Here is a 17742-nt window from a genome sequence, read left to right as displayed (position 1 = left end):
CATTTTGCCTCTGCTTCTACTGACCTGGATGTCTCAAGCAAGGAGGAAGCAGAGGGGTGCGGGGTCTCAGTCTGCCCCTCTGCCTTCCTCCTGGGGGCCTGACTGGTGCAAGAACCAGAGAGCTGGGGTCACAGGGAGGAAAAGGCGTAAAGGGGGAAGCCGGGGGCAGCTTTTGGCCCTGGCTTAGTTCATCAGTTCCTAGAACAGGACTGGACTCTGGTGTTAGACCCCCTGACTTAAATAGTGTCTATAAACGTTACTGAACCTCTGTGTGCCTTGTGTGCCCATCTATAAAATGGGAAAACAATAGTATTTGCCTCCACAGGGATGTTGACGTTTGAGTGAGTTGGTACCTACTGGGCACGGCATATCAGTATCAATTAGCTATTCCTCATTACCACCTGTGGGTATTGCTGTCAAGCGACTCGGCTGGAGAAAAATTGTAGTGGGAGGGAATGAGATGGGAGTTCTTGAGGATAAGCTTTTATGTATCTTCCTAGGTACATGTTTCCCTGAAATTATTTTCTCTACTTTGATGATTTCAGACTTAAAGAGAAGTTGCAAGAAGTCCCATGTATCCTTCATCCAGATTCTCCAAATCTTAAATTTACCACATTTGCTTTATCCTTTTCCCTCTAAATATACATTTTTTTCTGAACCATTTGATAATAAACTGCAGATATGCTGCCCCTTTCCTCCAAATACCGAATGTGTATTTCTTTTTTCTTTTTTTAATAACAAGTAGTTTGAAAGTTTAGTGAGTTTTTAAAAATTATTATTATTTATTTGGTTGCACCAGGTCTTAGTCGTGGCTCGCCAGCTCCTTAGTTGCGGCAGGCAGGCTCCTTAGTTGTGGCATGTGAACTCTTAGTTGCGGCATGCTTGTGGGATCTAGTTCCCTGACCAGGGATCGAACCTGGGCCCCCTGCATTGGGAGCATGGAGTCTTATCCACTGCGCCACCAGGGAAGTCCCTGGATGTATATTTCTTAAACCTAAGGACAGTCTCTTATGTAACCAAGCTCACATAATCAGGTCAAGCATTAAATTACCATGCATACATTTCTGAAGTCTACAGATTTTGTCAGTGGGTCCAATAATGTGCTTTATAGGAACAGAAAATGCAGGATCATGTGCTACATCCAGCTGTCACATCTCTGGAGTTTTGGAGCAGTCCCTCGCTTGGCTCTGCCCATCCTAGGGGTCTGCCTGAGGCCCCTGCTCTGGACTAGTGCTGGGTGCTTGGTAGACAAGGCTCAGAGGATGGGCCTTTTCTCTTTGCTTTCCTCCATCAGAAGTGTCCTCCCAGAAGTGTCCTTTCGTCCCTAAGGATGATACAAGGAGAACCTGGGGGCTTCTACCTCCCCCACGGGGATGAGAGAAGGAATTATGGCTGTAGAAGAAAGCCCCTTCACTCCTTTTCCACCAAAGCCCTGTATGTTCTCCTTTCTCCATTTGTCTCTGTCAAAGAAACCCCCTGACTCACGGCCAGCTTCTGTCTGGGGTGTGGATCCTGGCATAGCACCCCCTTGGGTCCTGCTGATGAGGATTTAGCACAAACCAGGGAGGCCTGTTACTGTCTGAGGTTGGAGTACTTGTCTGTCAGAGACTAATCCGTAAGCCATCTTTGTGCCTGCAGGATGACCCTCTCTTGATTATGTAGCATGTCTAACACTTTTTGGGGGGAGGGGGTTGCTTGAATATAGTGGGTTTACATTCATAAGAATAACCCACTATATTATTATTGTTATTATTATTATTATTACCTCATTTAATTTTCACAACAACCTCAAGTGATAATAAGTACCCATTTTAAAGCTGAGGGAAACTGAGGCTGAAGGAGATATAATTAGTAACCTGCCCAAGATCTCATAGCTACTGAGCTAGCCAAGACAGGACCACATCTGCCTGTCTTCACAGCTCAGGACTCTTAAGCCAACACTCTGTTCTAACTACTATTTAAATATTTAAATGCCATTTGTTTACACTGTTACAGAGTAAAACTGTTACTTCATAATTTGCATAACAGTGTATTCTGGCAGTCTCAACACGCAATAACCTCCCGTACCTGAGGCTGTGGGCGGGAACAGCGTCCCTGGGGACCGGAAATTCAAGGAAATTGCCAGTTAAGGGAGCTGTAAAAACCGGCTTTTGGAAAAGCCCAAGCCCCAGTGGTCAGTCAGCGTCGCCTGCAGTTGACATCTGTGTCCACGAGGGGGAAGCCGACTCTACGCGGCTCCAGACGCGCCTCTCTTCCTCTCCCTCATCTCGCTGGTTAGCCTGGGAAAAGGGCCCGCCTCCTGGCCCATAAGGCCCTGGCTCAGAAGTCTCACTTTCTCTTCCTGTTTCCCGTCATGGCGGTGAGTTAACCGAGGCCTGGGTTTGCTTCCCTTCATCCGCTTCCATCCACGGCCGGCGGAGCCTGCGGGGGTTACCTCGCCCGCCGCCCGAGGAGAACGGAGCCCGCAATGCCGGCCGTGCCGAAACTGGCAGAGCCATAGGAGCCGAGGGCGCGGAGCTGGACCCTGTCACCTTCCTCCCATCCTCCCAGGAGCAGGCTCGGGGCAGCCGCGGGAGGCCTAGAAGCACGGCCCGCAGGCTGCAGCGAGGGCCAGTGGAGCGATCGGAGGGGTGTCTGGGACGCGGGGTTCGGACCTGTTGCTGGTCCCCGGGACTTGAAACTTGCCCGATGCTGGGGAGCCTCAGCCGGTTCCTCCTCGGGGCAGAGGCCAGGCTTCGGCCGCAGCCACTGTACGGCTTCCGAATGGGGTGGGGGACGCTGCCCAGCCACGTGCTGTTTTCTCACCCCTCACCGGCCGTGTAACGGGGCGCCCTCCGTCACCTTACACTTTGAGCCCCTTGGGGTTCACCCTCATTGTCTGTAGCTTTTCCACTCGGTACCTGTCCTGTTTTGTTCACCTGTTCCGTGCGTGGGGGAAGGAGATACAAGACCCCGAGATGTCTTCCTCGGTGCCTCCCACACAAACATGGTGATAATTCTTGAACCTTTAGGGCTTTCGGGATTATTTGGTATGAGCGGAAATGCGCTGTGTATAAATATTAGGCTGGCAGCTCTGGCGGGGTTGTGTGTGTTGACGGCTGCGCTTCCCTGTTGCAGCAGGATCAAGGGGAGAAGGAGAACCCCATGCGGGAACTTCGCATCCGCAAGCTCTGCCTCAACATCTGCGTGGGGGAGAGTGGAGACAGGCTGACCCGGGCAGCCAAGGTGCTGGAGCAGCTTACAGGCCAGACCCCTGTGTTCTCCAAAGGTGAGTCGTGGCCGGCAGGGAGAGGGCTGGCGGCTGGGGATGTCCCGGATGTTTCTCACCTCGCCTGCTGTCAAGCCTGTTTTGTACCCATTTTGAAGGTGACAGTTGATATCTCTTTAAAGCATTGCCTTCCTGAGCTTCCCAGGAAGTATCTCCCTTCCAACATAGGAGTGGTATTGGAATACCAGATTTCGTATGAGCCGAGATTAAGCTAAGACTAGCCCAAGTAGAGATTTTTGCAAGTAAGGAGAGTATGAGGTAGCGTGGAAATGTTGGGAATGCAGAAAATGGTATTTGGCTTGATTAGCAGTTAGGGTTACATAGGCTACAATTAGAACAGGGCTGTGTCCCTAGACTAATCTGGTTCACTTCCTGGCTCCATCACTTGCTAGTCTGTGACTTCGGCTTCTCTGGGCCTCAGCTTCCTTATTTGCATACAGGGGATGGTAGTATTTGCATTACAAGATCGCAGGGGACAGAATACGTTATATGAAATGCCTTCTGCATGCCAAGCACAGCGTAGGCATTACTGTTGTTACATTTTTTGTTTTTAGAGTTTCATTGCTTTGGGGTAATGGAATATGGCAAGTCCTTGGAGTCACAGCCTGCCTCTTACTACCAACTGATCTTGTGCAAGTTAACCTTTCACGGCTTCTGTAAAATGGGGATACAATAAGATTTTAGCAAATATTAGCTATTATTAATAAACATTATTAGTAGAATGCATGGTCATTTTCCTTTAGCTTATACTGGTTGTGAACTTGCCCTTCCTGAGACTTTGACATGGCTCTGAGGTCTTAATTGCTCGAGTATGGCTGAGTGACTTGAAGCTGGAAAATCTGTTTCTGTGTTAGAATTGAATCTGATTAACTGATACAAGTTGACATTGATTAGAACGCCACCACTTTAGAATGTGGATGGATACTTAATGTCTCTTTGGAGTCATAGAGATGATTTTCTGGGGAAGAGGGGAGTGCAGTGGGAGTATGACAACAGCTGACTCCTTGTTACCCCTGCCTGCAGCTAGATACACCGTCAGATCCTTTGGCATCAGAAGAAATGAAAAAATTGCTGTCCATTGCACAGTCCGTGGGGCCAAGGCAGAAGAAATCCTGGAGAAAGGTCTGAAGGTGAGGCTGATCCCTCTGTGGGATAATACTGAAGAGCACCAAGTTAGCACATAGTTACAGGGGTAGTAGTTACACTTAATGTTCTGTCTTCTGACTTTTGAACTTCTAAACGGTTTTTCCCTTCCCTTCGAAAGTTAGTAGTTATATGAAATCCATAGCTGTGATTTGGTGTAGTGGGAAGATCAGATTTTGTTCCTGGCCAAATTACACTGAATTGTGTTTTGGGGGTCCTGAGTGTTGCAGGCTGAGCTAGTTATTGGGGGGTTGAGTTGACAGGGAGTGATTGCTGCGTTTTTTTCCTCAGGTGCGGGAGTATGAGTTAAGAAAAAATAACTTCTCAGATACTGGAAACTTTGGCTTTGGGATCCAAGAACATATCGATCTGGGGATCAAATATGACCCAAGCATTGGTATCTACGGCCTGGACTTCTATGTGGTATGAATACTTAATCTTTTCTCCTCCTGGTCTGTGAGAGCGGAATCTGTTCCTCCTTTATTTCGTATGTGCTAGCTTGATGGTGACATGTTGGGTTGGGGCTTTGAGTGTCGTCTGTCTTCTCTCCCTTGGGAAGATACACCTCGTTTATGGCAGGTGTGGGGATACAGCACTGTGAACTAGATGGGCAAGATCCGTGACGTTTCCGGTCTAGGATCTAGCAAGCACTGATGTTGCCCAAAGGTGGGCGAAGGAAACAGTTCCATCCAGCCACTGAATTGAAAATTTGAGAGATGGTATTGGGGTTGCATTTGGCGTTTGGGTTGGCTGCACTGAGGCTGCTCTTTCCTTGCTTCTTCCCTTAGACTCTGGGAATGGGGTGGCTTCCCTCCAGAGGACATGGAAGCAGGTTTGACGAGGGGGCTGTTTGCTCAGGATGGGGATTTTAATGTAGACGTGACCATTTGTGTCACTGTAATGTTTTGGTCCAACCATCAAAATAAATAAATGGCAAAACGCTGAAGTCCTGACTAGTATGAACCTGAAGGATGGCAACACTCTCCTTACTAGATTTGAATATCCAGACAAATGGTAGTGAGAGTTGGGTGCTCACGGGGGATGACAAACCTTTAAGAAGCACTTTTGAGCTGAAGCAGAGGAGAGAAATAGTTATTTCTTTGTGCTTCTTGAAATTTTAAGATTTCTACAATGCACATGTTGAAGTAAAATTTATTTGCTATTTTTTAAAATAAAAGTGCTTTGAGGTGTGGGGGCAGCGGTGAGTCCTTAGCTACCATTGGAAGTTAGGTAGGGGAGCGGGGAGGAGCTGCAAGTCCAGCCTCCAGAGCAGACCTATAGTGTATAGGAAGGCGATGTCTCATCCAGGATGCAGGTTCCATCAGACACTGAGATCATGGGTCTCTTGGGCCACCAGGTAACTCTTGAAGATCAGTCGCTCCAATGTGTGAGTCTTGTCCGTGTGCTCTTGACTCTGAGCTGGCTGGGTGACTGTTGGTTATTCCTGGGACAGGTGCTGGGTAGGCCAGGTTTCAGCATCGCAGACAAGAAGCGCAGGACAGGCTGCATTGGGGCCAAACACAGAATCAGCAAAGAGGAGGCCATGCGCTGGTTCCAGCAGAAGGTAAAGCTTGATCTGTCTCAGGTGAAGTGGTGGAATGTGGTGTTGGTGAATGGAGTTGGGATACGGGGATGCAAAGTCTAGCACCCTTTGGTGGGTAGCTCTTTTAAAGGTGGAACATTTGGGCAACTTGGAAAATGGGCTTCCAGGGTTGGTGGTTTAAAAGAACATCCAGAACCAGGCTTTCTCCCCAGCCCCATGAATGCAGACAGCTGGAAGGGGAGGAATATGGCTTTAATAGGAGCCCCTTTTCTCAGGGCTCAATAGTGCAGTTGAGCAGAGTGTAGCAATTGTTAAAGATGGCCAGCTTCCTGTTCAGGGATATGGGATTCAAAGCCGAAGTTCACGTACCTGATTTGAATTCTTGAACGTTAGCCATTGCTGCAATCTTTACTGTTAACCGCCTGTTCTGAAAAAATAAAATCTGTTCTCTTTCAGTATGATGGGATCATCCTTCCTGGCAAATAAATTCCCGTTTCTATCCAAAAGGCTAATAAAAAGTTTTCAGTGAAATGTACAATTACTGTTGTGTGTTCTGTGAAAGGAGCCTGGCCATATTCAAGTCCTTGGACCTCAAGCCACTTAAAGCTTCGATGGGAGTAGCTGGTAACAACCCTGTCATCCCCTGATTGGATGCCAGTGTTTCCTGGCAGATCCAAACCTGAGAGCTTCGCAGCACTGTCTGTGCTCACCACACCCTTGTTGACAGGCTGTGGTGCAGTGACCCTGTGGAAACTGACTGTAGAGGGGAGGGAATGGTTGGGGCTGGGTTTGAATTTAGAGCCTTGATTAAAGTGGGGTGCAGGGCTCCCCTCTGTTAAGCGATTCTGCTCTTCACTAGAGGTTTTACCAGCAATGATGTCTGAAAGGATCAGAGGCTTTGGTGTGGTGCTTGGGGTTAAATATTGGACTGAGTTTTCCTTTAAAATGAGGAGAATCTAGAGTTGATGAGACTATAAGTAGAGAAAGGGGGTGGTCTTTGAGACACATTGCATGGATTTGATTCCTCACCCTGCATTTTATTAGCTGTGTTTAAATCTGCCTCAGCTTCCCCGTATGTATCGTGAAGGCAATAATGGTTATATCCCTCAGGGTTAAACGGTTTAATACTTGTAGAATGCTTAAACTTGTACCAGGCACATAGTGCTCAAAAGGGATTAATTTTGTGTTATCATCTGTGAGAAACGTTACTCTTAACCAGTTTGCTCCCCCTTTGGTGTGAAAGTGGAACGTGTCTTGCCTGTACTTTACCAGGTCACTGAAGCAGTGACATTCAAAAGCCACCATTTCTCTACTGGACACAATACTTGGCCAGTGGTTCATAGTTTAAATTTTGAGCACAAGTTAACTCAATAATTTACTCACTTGTGACTAATGAGTTCGGTTGTCCCTGGGCCACCCTTTCATTGCTGTTAAATGGTTCTCTAATTTAATAGCTGCCTTCGTAGGTATTTTTAAATCTTGAAGTTATTTGGTATGCCCAACTTTTTATGAAGATACTACTTATTTTGTCTTCCTGATAAAGTCTTAGGCATCAGATCCAGATGCTTAAAGGGGAGAATCATGAAATGTGTTAGCATAAACTTTTTGTTTCACTTAAAACATCAATGTGCATTCACTTCTCAGTCTTTTACTGTGGGCCACCACTTTGTAAATGGAATAAAGACTTGTGAAGGAGCCCAATTCTTGTGATTCAGCTTCACTTTTATAGGCGGGGGCACCTCATTGTTTAACATCTGTAATTACACTAACAACTACAACTGGAATAAACATCTTTGAGAACAAAGTAACTCTTGGTGAATATATTAGCTAACTAGGACTGGGTGCTGGCTGCTGTGGGAAGTCAGTATATTTTCCAGAGGTGGGAGTGTATGCTAGCGTCATCTAAATAAAGCATTGCAGGAAAATGAAATGTAGAAAGTGAAAGTCCTTCTAATAGTATTGCCGTCCTTGTGCTCTTTACTGTTAGCCATTTGCCGTGTAGCTGTGTTTTTAAGTTTGTGGTACTATTTAGTTTAACAGTGTAAACCTGCCCACCCTACATTTGGTCCTGCTGTATTGTGTACTCAGTTGAGTTCACTTCCCATTTAAAAATTAAACTGCCTGGGCTTCTGGCCCAGAGGAAAAAAGGCCCTAGGGAGTTTGGAGAATAGCTGGATTTTACTCCTAGTTCTAGCAGTGGTGTATAGGTGAGTGATGAAACATTTGGGAACTGGAACAGGTGAGGACGCTTCCTTAACCAGTTTAGAGCGGCAGTGCCAGGAAAGCTTACCTGTTCTCTGATTAGAAGCTTGGCTTCCAGACAAATGTCACACAGGGTCTGAAGCATTGATGTTTGGGTGGAGCTTGCTTGGGTCACTTGGTGGGTTGTTAGAACTCCTATAGGCCCCACCTCAGACCTGAGTTCCTTTAACAAGATCTGTAGGTGATACGTATGCATACTAAAGAGTAGAAGCGCTGACCGCATCCTAAGGTCAAAACGGAGAGAGGGAAGGCATAACAGGGAGACTTCTTGAATAAGTTTAGTTTTATGAAGTTCCTGCTGTGTGGTTTTTCTCATTTCCTCAGCTGCCACCCGTGAAAACTTAGGTAGATGTTAGGTGACTCTGCACCCACGCTACATGTGGTTGTCTTCAGAATAAGGTAGTGTCCCTGGCGGGCATCTGTCTGTATCCCAGTTTCAGGCCCGGGAACACTAGATGCTGCTTGGCTGAATGAATGTTGTTGTCCTGCAACTACCCTTTGGGGCAGAGTTCTCGAACTGGGGCAGTGTTGCCCCTCCCCGTCCTGGGGTATTTGGATATTTGTGGGGGTGGGCTTTTGGTTATCACAGTAACTAGGGCTGCTATTGGCTACTGGAGGTCAAGGATACCAAACATTCCGCCATTCGGGATGATCACAAATGTGTGAAGTGCTATGGGGGTAGGTACAGGGTGGTTACTGATGACTTTACCTACATGATGGGGCTAGCCAGCTGTGCAAACGCTAGGAGGTCCCAGTCTGGTTGAGAAACAGCAGGGAGACCACGACCAGAGGGAGTGAAGGCTGGGGAGAATAGTCAGGTCAGGCCTGTGAGGAGCCAGATCGTGGAGCCTGCCATTGGAGGCTCCAGCTGTTTTGGCAAGACAGACTTTAGGAAGGGGAACTAGGGCAGAAAGGGAGGGACCACGTGGGCTGTTGCTCCAGGGTGCTGGCATGTCATCCACATCGGATAGCTAAACGGACAGGAGAGATCAAAATCCAGCCAGGGAAGTGTAGTCACAGGAAATCGTGTATGTGCATATGTTACTGTTTTGAGCTGTTAGGTAGAAAATATGCCAAATAACTTCAGTCAGAAATTGCATGAGAATCACAAGACTAAAGACAGGTTCTCCACTGGAAATGCTAATTCACAAACGGCTAATGTTACCTTCCGGCCTTTTTTTTTTTAAAAAAAACAAACTGAGAGGAAACTATAGCTATAATCTGTGCTTTTTTTCCCCTCTTAACATAAAGCGTTCTCATGTCGTTACAGTGGCTTCATAACATGCCGTCCTTTAGATGTATAGGCCATACTACCTTAATCTTTGCAGCCAGCACCAAATGTCAGGAATGTCGGTTCCATAGAACTGCCCAGTAGAAGCACTGTTGTCCTGTTTTCTTGGCCCTCTGTCCAGGGAGTATGTGTAAGGTTCTTGTATCTTAAAGCTGTTGGATGGTGTTATATAATTTATGCTCTGCTTCTCCCAGCGTCGTGACCATAGGCAAGTAACAGCAAACTTCAGCCTCTCTGGCCCTCTACAGCAAAGCCTATTGGGTTTTGTGCTTTTGCCTTTTCCTCCAGCTTAACCACCCGCTAGTCCCAACCTGTTAAACTCCATGTGTACACTGAGGCGCTCTAGCCGACTGCTGAGTAAAGACTACAATGAGTAGGCTGCCAGAGGGGCCTGAGTCTTACAGGCTTAAGGCCCAGGCCGTCTAGGTGAGTGGTGAGGTCAGGGCCCAGAAACCACCCACAAATAGTTTAAACTGCCTGCCACTGGGGACCTAGCTGGTGCCTGGGGGTACAGTACCACTTTAAGAGCAGCTTGTTATGGAAACCAAGGTTGTGGTTGTCAGAGGGGAATCCAGCCTGAGGTACCGGGGGCACCAGGAAGACTGAACTTGACTGTTCAAGGTGCAGGAAAGCTTAGGAAACAAATGCAGATGGTTTGTGTTTTTACATATCTGAACAAAAATAATGTGTGATTGTACCAATTAAGGACCTTGTGTAACATGATTTAGGATTATATTTATCACTATTGGTTTAATTTGTTATGTAATATATATATCAACAGTTACCTGGAATCTGAAAATGGCTTAAAAGGCAAAGGCATTCGACAACCGAAGCAGAAGTGATGTTCTAGACTCCCCCAGTTACCCTGCTAAACACATTGCTTTGATAACATGACTTTTAACCCTTTTAATACTGTGGTGACTGCCTCTGGAAATGTTTTCCTATAGTGTACTTCTATTTTTTGCTTTTAAAGATTGGTTCTGCTTCCTGTTTTGTTTTCTATGTGTGCAATTTCTTATGGATCTATATGTAAAAAACGGGGTATAATTCTATGAGGAAATGAAATATGGTTTATACCATCTCTATTTTCAAAATTCCAAATTTCTTATTGTACTCCAAAATAACTGAAAACAGTTAATTAAAAAGCACCTATTGAAAAAAAAAAAGACTGCTTCTGCTTAATCATTACACGGTATATCACAGTGGGTAAGAGCACAGAATTTGGAATTTAAGCATCTCAAATCCCTTGCAGGTCCCTGACAGATAGTGTAGGCTTGTTTTCTATGAAAGGTCCCACTAGCTGCCACTTCACCCCTTTTCCAACTCTAATTTTAGGAAATAGCTGTGCAATAGTTGTTACTCTGAGGGTGGTGGTCCAGGCAAACACCTGGGGGGGAGGGGTATGCTTTCCCAAATGTTGGTTGGGATTCTTTCCTGACATGCGTATTATCTCATTTAGTTTTCATAACTATGAGGTGTTACGATGATGAGGACATAAGAGACCGGCTGTCTTTTTGTACAGGTTTATATAGCTCTTGTTGTAATAAGGTTAAACCTTTTTATAGCTTCTGTTGTAATAAGGTTAAACCACACATCTGCCCCTTGAAATATACTTCCATTAAATTTTCCTTGAAATTAGGTTGACAGGCCCACAAAATGCTAGCCTACATTCTCCAAGTCCCCAAGAGGGCTGACAATCATAGAAATGGAGTTGGTCTTTACTTTTCAAAGACTGGGTCTACAGGGACAAACACCCAAGTAACTACTGAGTTATAATTAAAGGAAGAAAGTTCTTGAGAATGGGAGATGTGTGCATTTTGCAGCTCATGTTCTGTAACCTCAGGCACAAGGCTGTGTCTCACTATGCGCTCCTAGTGTCTGACCTCCGAGACCAGCTTGTTGCTCAGATAGGGCACAGCCAGCAACACTGCCCCTTACTGCCTGGGTGAGACTGCAGGCAAGTCAGCCAACCTCCCTGGGCCTAAGGTCTTGTGTAAAATAGGTCAACACCTACCTTTCAGGGTTATTTTCAAGAGTTAAAGGTAGTATATGTAAATCACATAGTAGGAGCTGTTATCAGTATGTAAATATTACATATTTATTGAATATATATTCTTTGTGGTCTGTGGTAGGCTTAAACGTAAGAGGTTTTATTCTGAGGCTTGAGTGCTTCTCTTTCCTGGGAAAGGAAAGAAGATGAGGATGAGGGTTATTCACTGTAAAGGCGCTGAGTAAGCTCAGATTCAGGGGGTTGTTTTCAAAAAACTGGGCCTTGAGAATGACAGTAACTTGGAGAGGAACCAGGCACAGCTTCCTGTTCTCTCATTTCAGCATTCCTCTCCTTATTCATTCAACAAATACTTGAGTGCTTACCTCCCTGAAGCATGGCATTGAACCGGACAGATACAGTCCTTGCTGCTAAAGTGGACGAAAAGTACATGTTCCTCCTTCCCCCACTTCTCAGGTAGAAAAAAAATCCAGTGTCCTTTTTAATGTTATAAAGAACAAAATAGGGCTCCTCCCCAATATTACAGTACAGTGATATTAACTATGCTTTTCCAGATCATCCCTTAGCACCACCCAAAAAATGGAGGGTTGGGATTTGCTCCCTCCCGGGACATTCCAACCCCCTTCTTCCCCCTCCCCCAGTGTTGAAAAGCACTGCATGAGTTGGGTCCTGGGGGCGGGTTTGAGTTCACAGAGCTCAGTTAAGCGTGGTCTAGGGCCACCTGCATCAGTCAGCTGTTAAAAATGCTGACTCCTGAACTCCACTCAGAGACTTGAACTTTGTGGGGCTTAGCAATTCGCATTTTATAGCACTGAAAGTTAGGAGATTCGTTGTTCTCTCAACAACAATAGCTTTCAGAGTTTTTTGACCACAGCACCCCACCACACACACACGCACACACACACACACACAAATTTTATATCACCACTTATTAAATACTTACATATATACTCACCTCTGAAAAATATTTCATGAAACATACCCTTACTACAGGCAATGCATTCTCATTTTATAGTCTGTTCTGTTATTTTTTTTCCTGATGCTGGTTCTAACCCATTAAATCTGCAGTTTGAAAAATCCTGCTTTCCAGGGTAGTCAGTTGTGTTTCAATCACAAAGTCAGAACTTCTGAGCTAGAAGAGCCCTCAGAGGTGATCTGATCCAGCAGTCCCTAAGTCCTAATCCTTGCCCAGCACTGGACTGGTTATAGGAGAATCACCTGAGACATATGTTTAAAATACAGATTCCAGCCCCAACCCCAAAGAGCTTCGAGGAGAAGTAGGAATCCTTTTTGTAACAGCCTTCCTAGATGATTTTTGTGCACAGCCACGTTTGAAAGTTCTAGGATGCAACCCTTAACGCTGTGAAGGCCCTCTAGAATGGCAGAGGATTTGAATTTGCCTGTCTGTATATAGTGGGCGGAGTTTCTCAATTTGTAAACCACCTCTAGTTTATTTCTGAAGTACTGTTATTTACCAGATATTTTTCTTTAAAAGTCATAAAAGAGCCTGTCACTGAATTTACAGGTTTGACATGTTTATTATATTACTTTATATATTTTTAGTTGGCCGTGCCATGTAGCTTGCAGGATCTTAGTTCCCCGACCAGGGATTGAACCCAGGGCCACGGCAGTGAAAGCGCTGAGTCCTAACCACTGGACCACCAGGGAATTCCCCTACTTTTAGTATATTGTACTCCAGTAAATATACTAAATAGATATGTAACTACCTAAAAAAATGTGTCCTACTTGAGTCATTTATTCTGTAAAGTTTTTGAGTGCTTACTATATGCCCGGCACTGTTTAAAGTTCTTAGGCTATATCAGCAAACACAAACAAAGATTTCTGGGAATTCCCTGGCAGTCCAGTGGTTAGGACTCCATGTTTCCACTGCAGGGGGCATGGGTTCGATCCCTGGTCGGGGAACTAAGATCCCTCATGCCGCATGGCGTGGCCAAAAAAACAAAAGATTTCTGCCTTCGTAGAGCTTAAATTCTAGTGGAAGGAGATGGATAATAAACAAGACACAAGTAAATTATAAAGTATGTCATAAAATGATGTGCACTGTGGAGAAAAGAAAAAGTAGGGTGGGGAAAGGGGGATGGGGAAGGTGGTCAGGGTAGGCCTCATTGAGAAAGTGAGGTTTGAGAGGACTTGAAGGAGGTAAGAGTTGGCCAAATGGATCTGTGAGGTAGAGCTTTCCAGAGAGGGAGCAGCTAGAGCAAAGGCCCTCCACCGGAGGGGTATGTAGCACAGAGACCAGTAGAGCCAGGCAGAGTAGGAGGGGATGAGGTCAGAGAGGTAAGCGGGTGAGGAAGCTGCCTGTGTAGGGCTTCGTAAGCCATTATAAAGACTCTGGCCTTCACTGTGAGCAAAACGGATCACTCTGCAGAGTTACAGCAGAGGTATCACATGATCTGACTTCCATTTTAAAGCTAACTCTGCTGTTTGAGACTGGAATATGGGGGAATGGGTAGAAGCAGGAAGGCCTGTTAGAAAGTATTGCAATAATCCAATCATGTGGAGTCTGACATGGTGGCAGTATTGGAGGTGCTGAGAAATGGTCAGATAATAGGTTTAGAAGGTAAACCAGCAGGATTGCTTTGAATGAATGGATGAGCGATATGAGAGAAAGAGAAATCAAGAATGATTAAAATTTCTGGCCTAAGCAACAGAAAATACAGTTGCCATTAATTTCGATAGGGAAGGCTGTGTTTGGAGCAGATTCGACAGGAAACTAGGAATTCCATTCTGAAAATGATTAAGATGTCTATTAATCATCCAAGGGGAGATGTGGAATAGGCAGCCCAGAGGCTGGAGTTTGGGCTGCACATGTGTGTTTGGGGGTCTTCAGCATCAGGATATCCATATTTAAAGTCTTGAGACTGGATGAAATCATAAAGGAGTGGGTGTGATGAAAAGACAACCCAGGACTGACCCTTGGGGTACTTCAGCATTAAGAGGTCTGGGAAAAGAAGAGGAATTGACAAAGGAGACGCAGAAGGAGGGACTAGTAAAGTAGGAGGAAAAACAGAAGAGTTTGGTGTCCTGGAAGCCAAGTGAGGACGCGTGCGGGAGGAGGGTGTGATGAACTCAGCGAAGTGCTGCCGGTGGGTCAAGTAAAGTGAACGCTGAGAACTGACCGTTAGATTTCTCAACATGGAGGCACTAGTGACCTTGACTGGAGAGGTGCTGGTAGGGTGGTAGAGGTGACAGCCTGAGCAGAGTGACTGGAGACAGCGGGTATAGACAGCTCTTAGGAGGAGTTTTGCTGTCAAGGGGAGCAAAGATGGGTGAAATAGTTTTTTCTGGTGATTGGAAAAGTCCAGTAGGAAAAAAAAAAATGGATGTGGGAGAGGGGAGATGTGCTGTAGCAATACCTTTGAATAAGCGAGAGGGGTTACTTTTAGCACACAAGTGGAGGGATTCAGTTTGGGTAGAACTGTGGCTGGTAAGTCAAGAGGCTGAGTATGTGGGTGTAGATGTTGGTAGGTGGTGGATGTGGGATGGAGATCCGTGGACATTCTCTTCTGATTGAGCTTCCATTTTCTCAGTGAAGCAGGAGAGTAAGGATGGGGGGAGAGGTGTTAGGCCTTAGAGAAGGAGTGAAAGAATCATTTGGGAGAGTCCCGCACCAGATATGGAGGAACACTCCTGAAGGGCAGGACCTTCTCAGTGGAGCACCGATGGGTGAAGAGACAGGTTGAGAGCTAATGGGCCATGTTCAAGATCACACAGCTGGTTAAAGGCAGAGCCAAGCCCAACCCAGATGGCCTGGTTTCCTGGCCTCGTACTTGATAGATGCACAAGGAACTAATCTTTATCATGATAGAATCTTTGCTCTTCCTGGTAGCGTCTCAACCTGCGGGTCTGTCCTGATACAGAGTGCTGTAATGCGAAAAGCTCCCTCTCACCTCTGCTCTTGCTTTCTGGCTTCTGTCTTGGCTGTCTTCCAGCCCTGCTCTGTATTTTTGTCTTACAGATCAGTGATGGTCAAACCTAAGAGTGCATTAGGATCTCCTGGAAGACTTGTAAAAACCAGCTTGCTGGGACCCCACCCTCAGAGTTCCTGATTCAGTAGATCTGGGGTGGTGTATGAGAATTTGCATTTCTAACAAGTTCCCAGTTGATACTGAGGCTACTCATTCAAGAACCATTCTTTGAGAACCACTGAACTAGGCTGTATACTTCTCTGTAGCTCATTCATTCCGCAAATTCATATTGTGGGCCTGCAGTGTATTGGGATCTGGGGGATACAGCAATGAAAGACAGTCTCTGTACCCGAGGAACTCCCAGTTTAGTGGGGGAGACAAGTGAATAAATCAACAATATGCTTCCACAGCTTTTTTTCCCTCAGCTTTATTGAGGTATAATTGACAAGTAAAATTATATATATTTAAAGTATACAATGTGATGATGTATGTATACATGTGAAATTATTACTACACTCAAGTTAACTAACACACCTATCACCTCACATAGTTATCTGTGTGTGTGTGTGTGTGTGTGAGAACACTTGAGTATACTTCTCTAACTTTATTCGTTCCAATACTGCTTTTATTATTATTGTTTTGCCATATCCAGGTACCACCTGTATTATTGCCTAATGTTTATTTTAAAGGAACTCAATTGTTAAATTTATATCTCTTTATATCCTACTATAAATGGAACATCAATATCAGTAGCTGGTTAGATTCTGTTGCCTGCTAAAGGCTCTGGGCCTGAGGCTTGCTCTATTCAAGAATAAGTAGCAGTAGTCAGAGAGGAGCTAAAGAGAACTAACTATAGTAATTATCTGCTCCTGAGCACCTACCCTGAGTAGGTAATGAGTCAATGTTATTAACTCTCTTGATCCTTGGAACGGCCCCATTTATACTCTTATCTGTATAGTACAGATGAAGAAGCTGGGGCACAGAGAAGTCAATGGCTGTTATGTAGCATAGCAGGGAGTGAACCCAGGCAATCTGGCTCCAGGGGCCGTGCTCTTCACCACCACCTGATCACCACCACCGCACTGAAACTTCCTCCTTGTAGTCAGAGATTAAAAGAGAAATGGAAAGGGGATAAATTTCTCACTTTGCGATTCAATATCATTTAATATTGTGTCCATGTACCCACCCCATACTTTAGGATACAGCAGGTTAGAAAACTGTTGGATGGTGTGCCAGAGGTTTGCTCAGGCTGTTCTGTGATTGTGTGTGTGTGTGTGTGTGTGTGTGTGTGTGTGTGTGTGTGTGTGTGTGTTGCAGCGGGGGAGGGGGGGCGGAGACGGCAGCAGTTGATGACAAAAAACTCACTTGATTTAAATGTCAGTGTCGTGAGTGAACCAGGCAAAGAAAAGGGTTGAGGAAAGTCATTTCAGACAAGGCAATAGTGATCACTAAGGTATGGAAGCAGGAAGAAGGATGTTAAGTTGTGTCTGGAGCCGAGAGCAGTGTTGGGGACCTGACAGGAAGGCTTTGGGAAGCCGCTGGCTGTAATGGGGAGGGCACGAGCTCTGGAGCCACAGAGACCAGGGATGGAATCCCAGTCCTGGCTCTTAATAACCTTCTGATCTTGGTGAGTTTCTTAATTTCTCTGAATTCAGTTTCTTTGATAAGTAGGGATAGATATTCCTATGTGACTTGGTTATTATGAAGAGTGACAATAATGTAAGTGAAGTTATTATGACACAGATGGTCAAATGATTATCAGTTTCCTTTGTGTTTAGAAAGCTCCTCCTAGCAGCAGGGTACCAGGGGCATCAAGACTGGGCAGAGGCAGAAGCACCAGGAACATTTTGCCATACTCCTGATGTAAGATGATGTGACCTGAAATGAGGCAGTTGGAGAGGGGATGGCAAGTAGAGATAGCTGAGTGGCGTCTGGTGTTTGTGAATTTTAGTCAGAATTACAGCTGTTTGCAAGCAAACCTGGAAGTCTGTAGCAAATTTTAATTTGTAACTTTTCTGGGACATCTTAAGAGGTATCTGTTATGAAAATCATTTGCTAGTGAGGGTGATGGAGGTGAAGAGATAATGATGCGCTCTAAAGAAAATGGTTTCAGAGCCACAAACCCATGGGGGATAAAGAGTGGAAGTCAGATTCGGCAGCCTTTTATCCATGATGTGAGGTGGCCCCTGTATAGGCAGAATACTGTGTACTCCTCAGCAAAGAGGAAATGCCATTTGTTTCCATCATTTTCATCCACAGTAAAAATTAATCATCCAAGGAGAAGGAAAAGGTCAGGCA

At 45.4% G+C, this 17742-nt stretch overlaps 1 protein-coding gene across 3 annotated transcripts; it reads left to right on the top strand.

Annotated features, from left to right (window-relative positions):
• Positions 1-2274: 2274 nt before the first annotated feature.
• Positions 2275-6492, top strand: RPL11 (ribosomal protein L11). 3 transcript variants are annotated; one of them, XM_061184752.1, is made up of 6 exons: positions 2275-2359; positions 3118-3268; positions 4292-4398; positions 4703-4834; positions 5865-5975; positions 6411-6492. In XM_061184752.1, the coding sequence occupies exons 1-6, from the start codon at positions 2354-2356 to the stop codon at positions 6438-6440; spliced, it is 537 nt and encodes a 178-aa protein (XP_061040735.1). In that variant the 5' UTR covers positions 2275-2353; the 3' UTR covers positions 6441-6492. The 3 variants fall into 3 exon arrangements, with proteins under 3 accessions (XP_061040735.1, XP_061040734.1, XP_061040736.1); XM_061184751.1 differs by having other exon boundaries at positions 5865-6492; XM_061184753.1 differs by lacking the exon at positions 2275-2359 and adding an exon at positions 2890-2989 and having other exon boundaries at positions 5865-6492.
• The last annotated feature ends 11250 nt before the right edge of the window (positions 6493-17742 follow it).

This window comes from Eubalaena glacialis, chromosome 3, assembly GCF_028564815.1.
Source record: "Eubalaena glacialis isolate mEubGla1 chromosome 3, mEubGla1.1.hap2.+ XY, whole genome shotgun sequence".
NCBI lineage: Eukaryota > Metazoa > Chordata > Mammalia > Artiodactyla > Balaenidae > Eubalaena > Eubalaena glacialis.
This window is presented reverse-complemented; position numbering and strand designations above follow the sequence as displayed.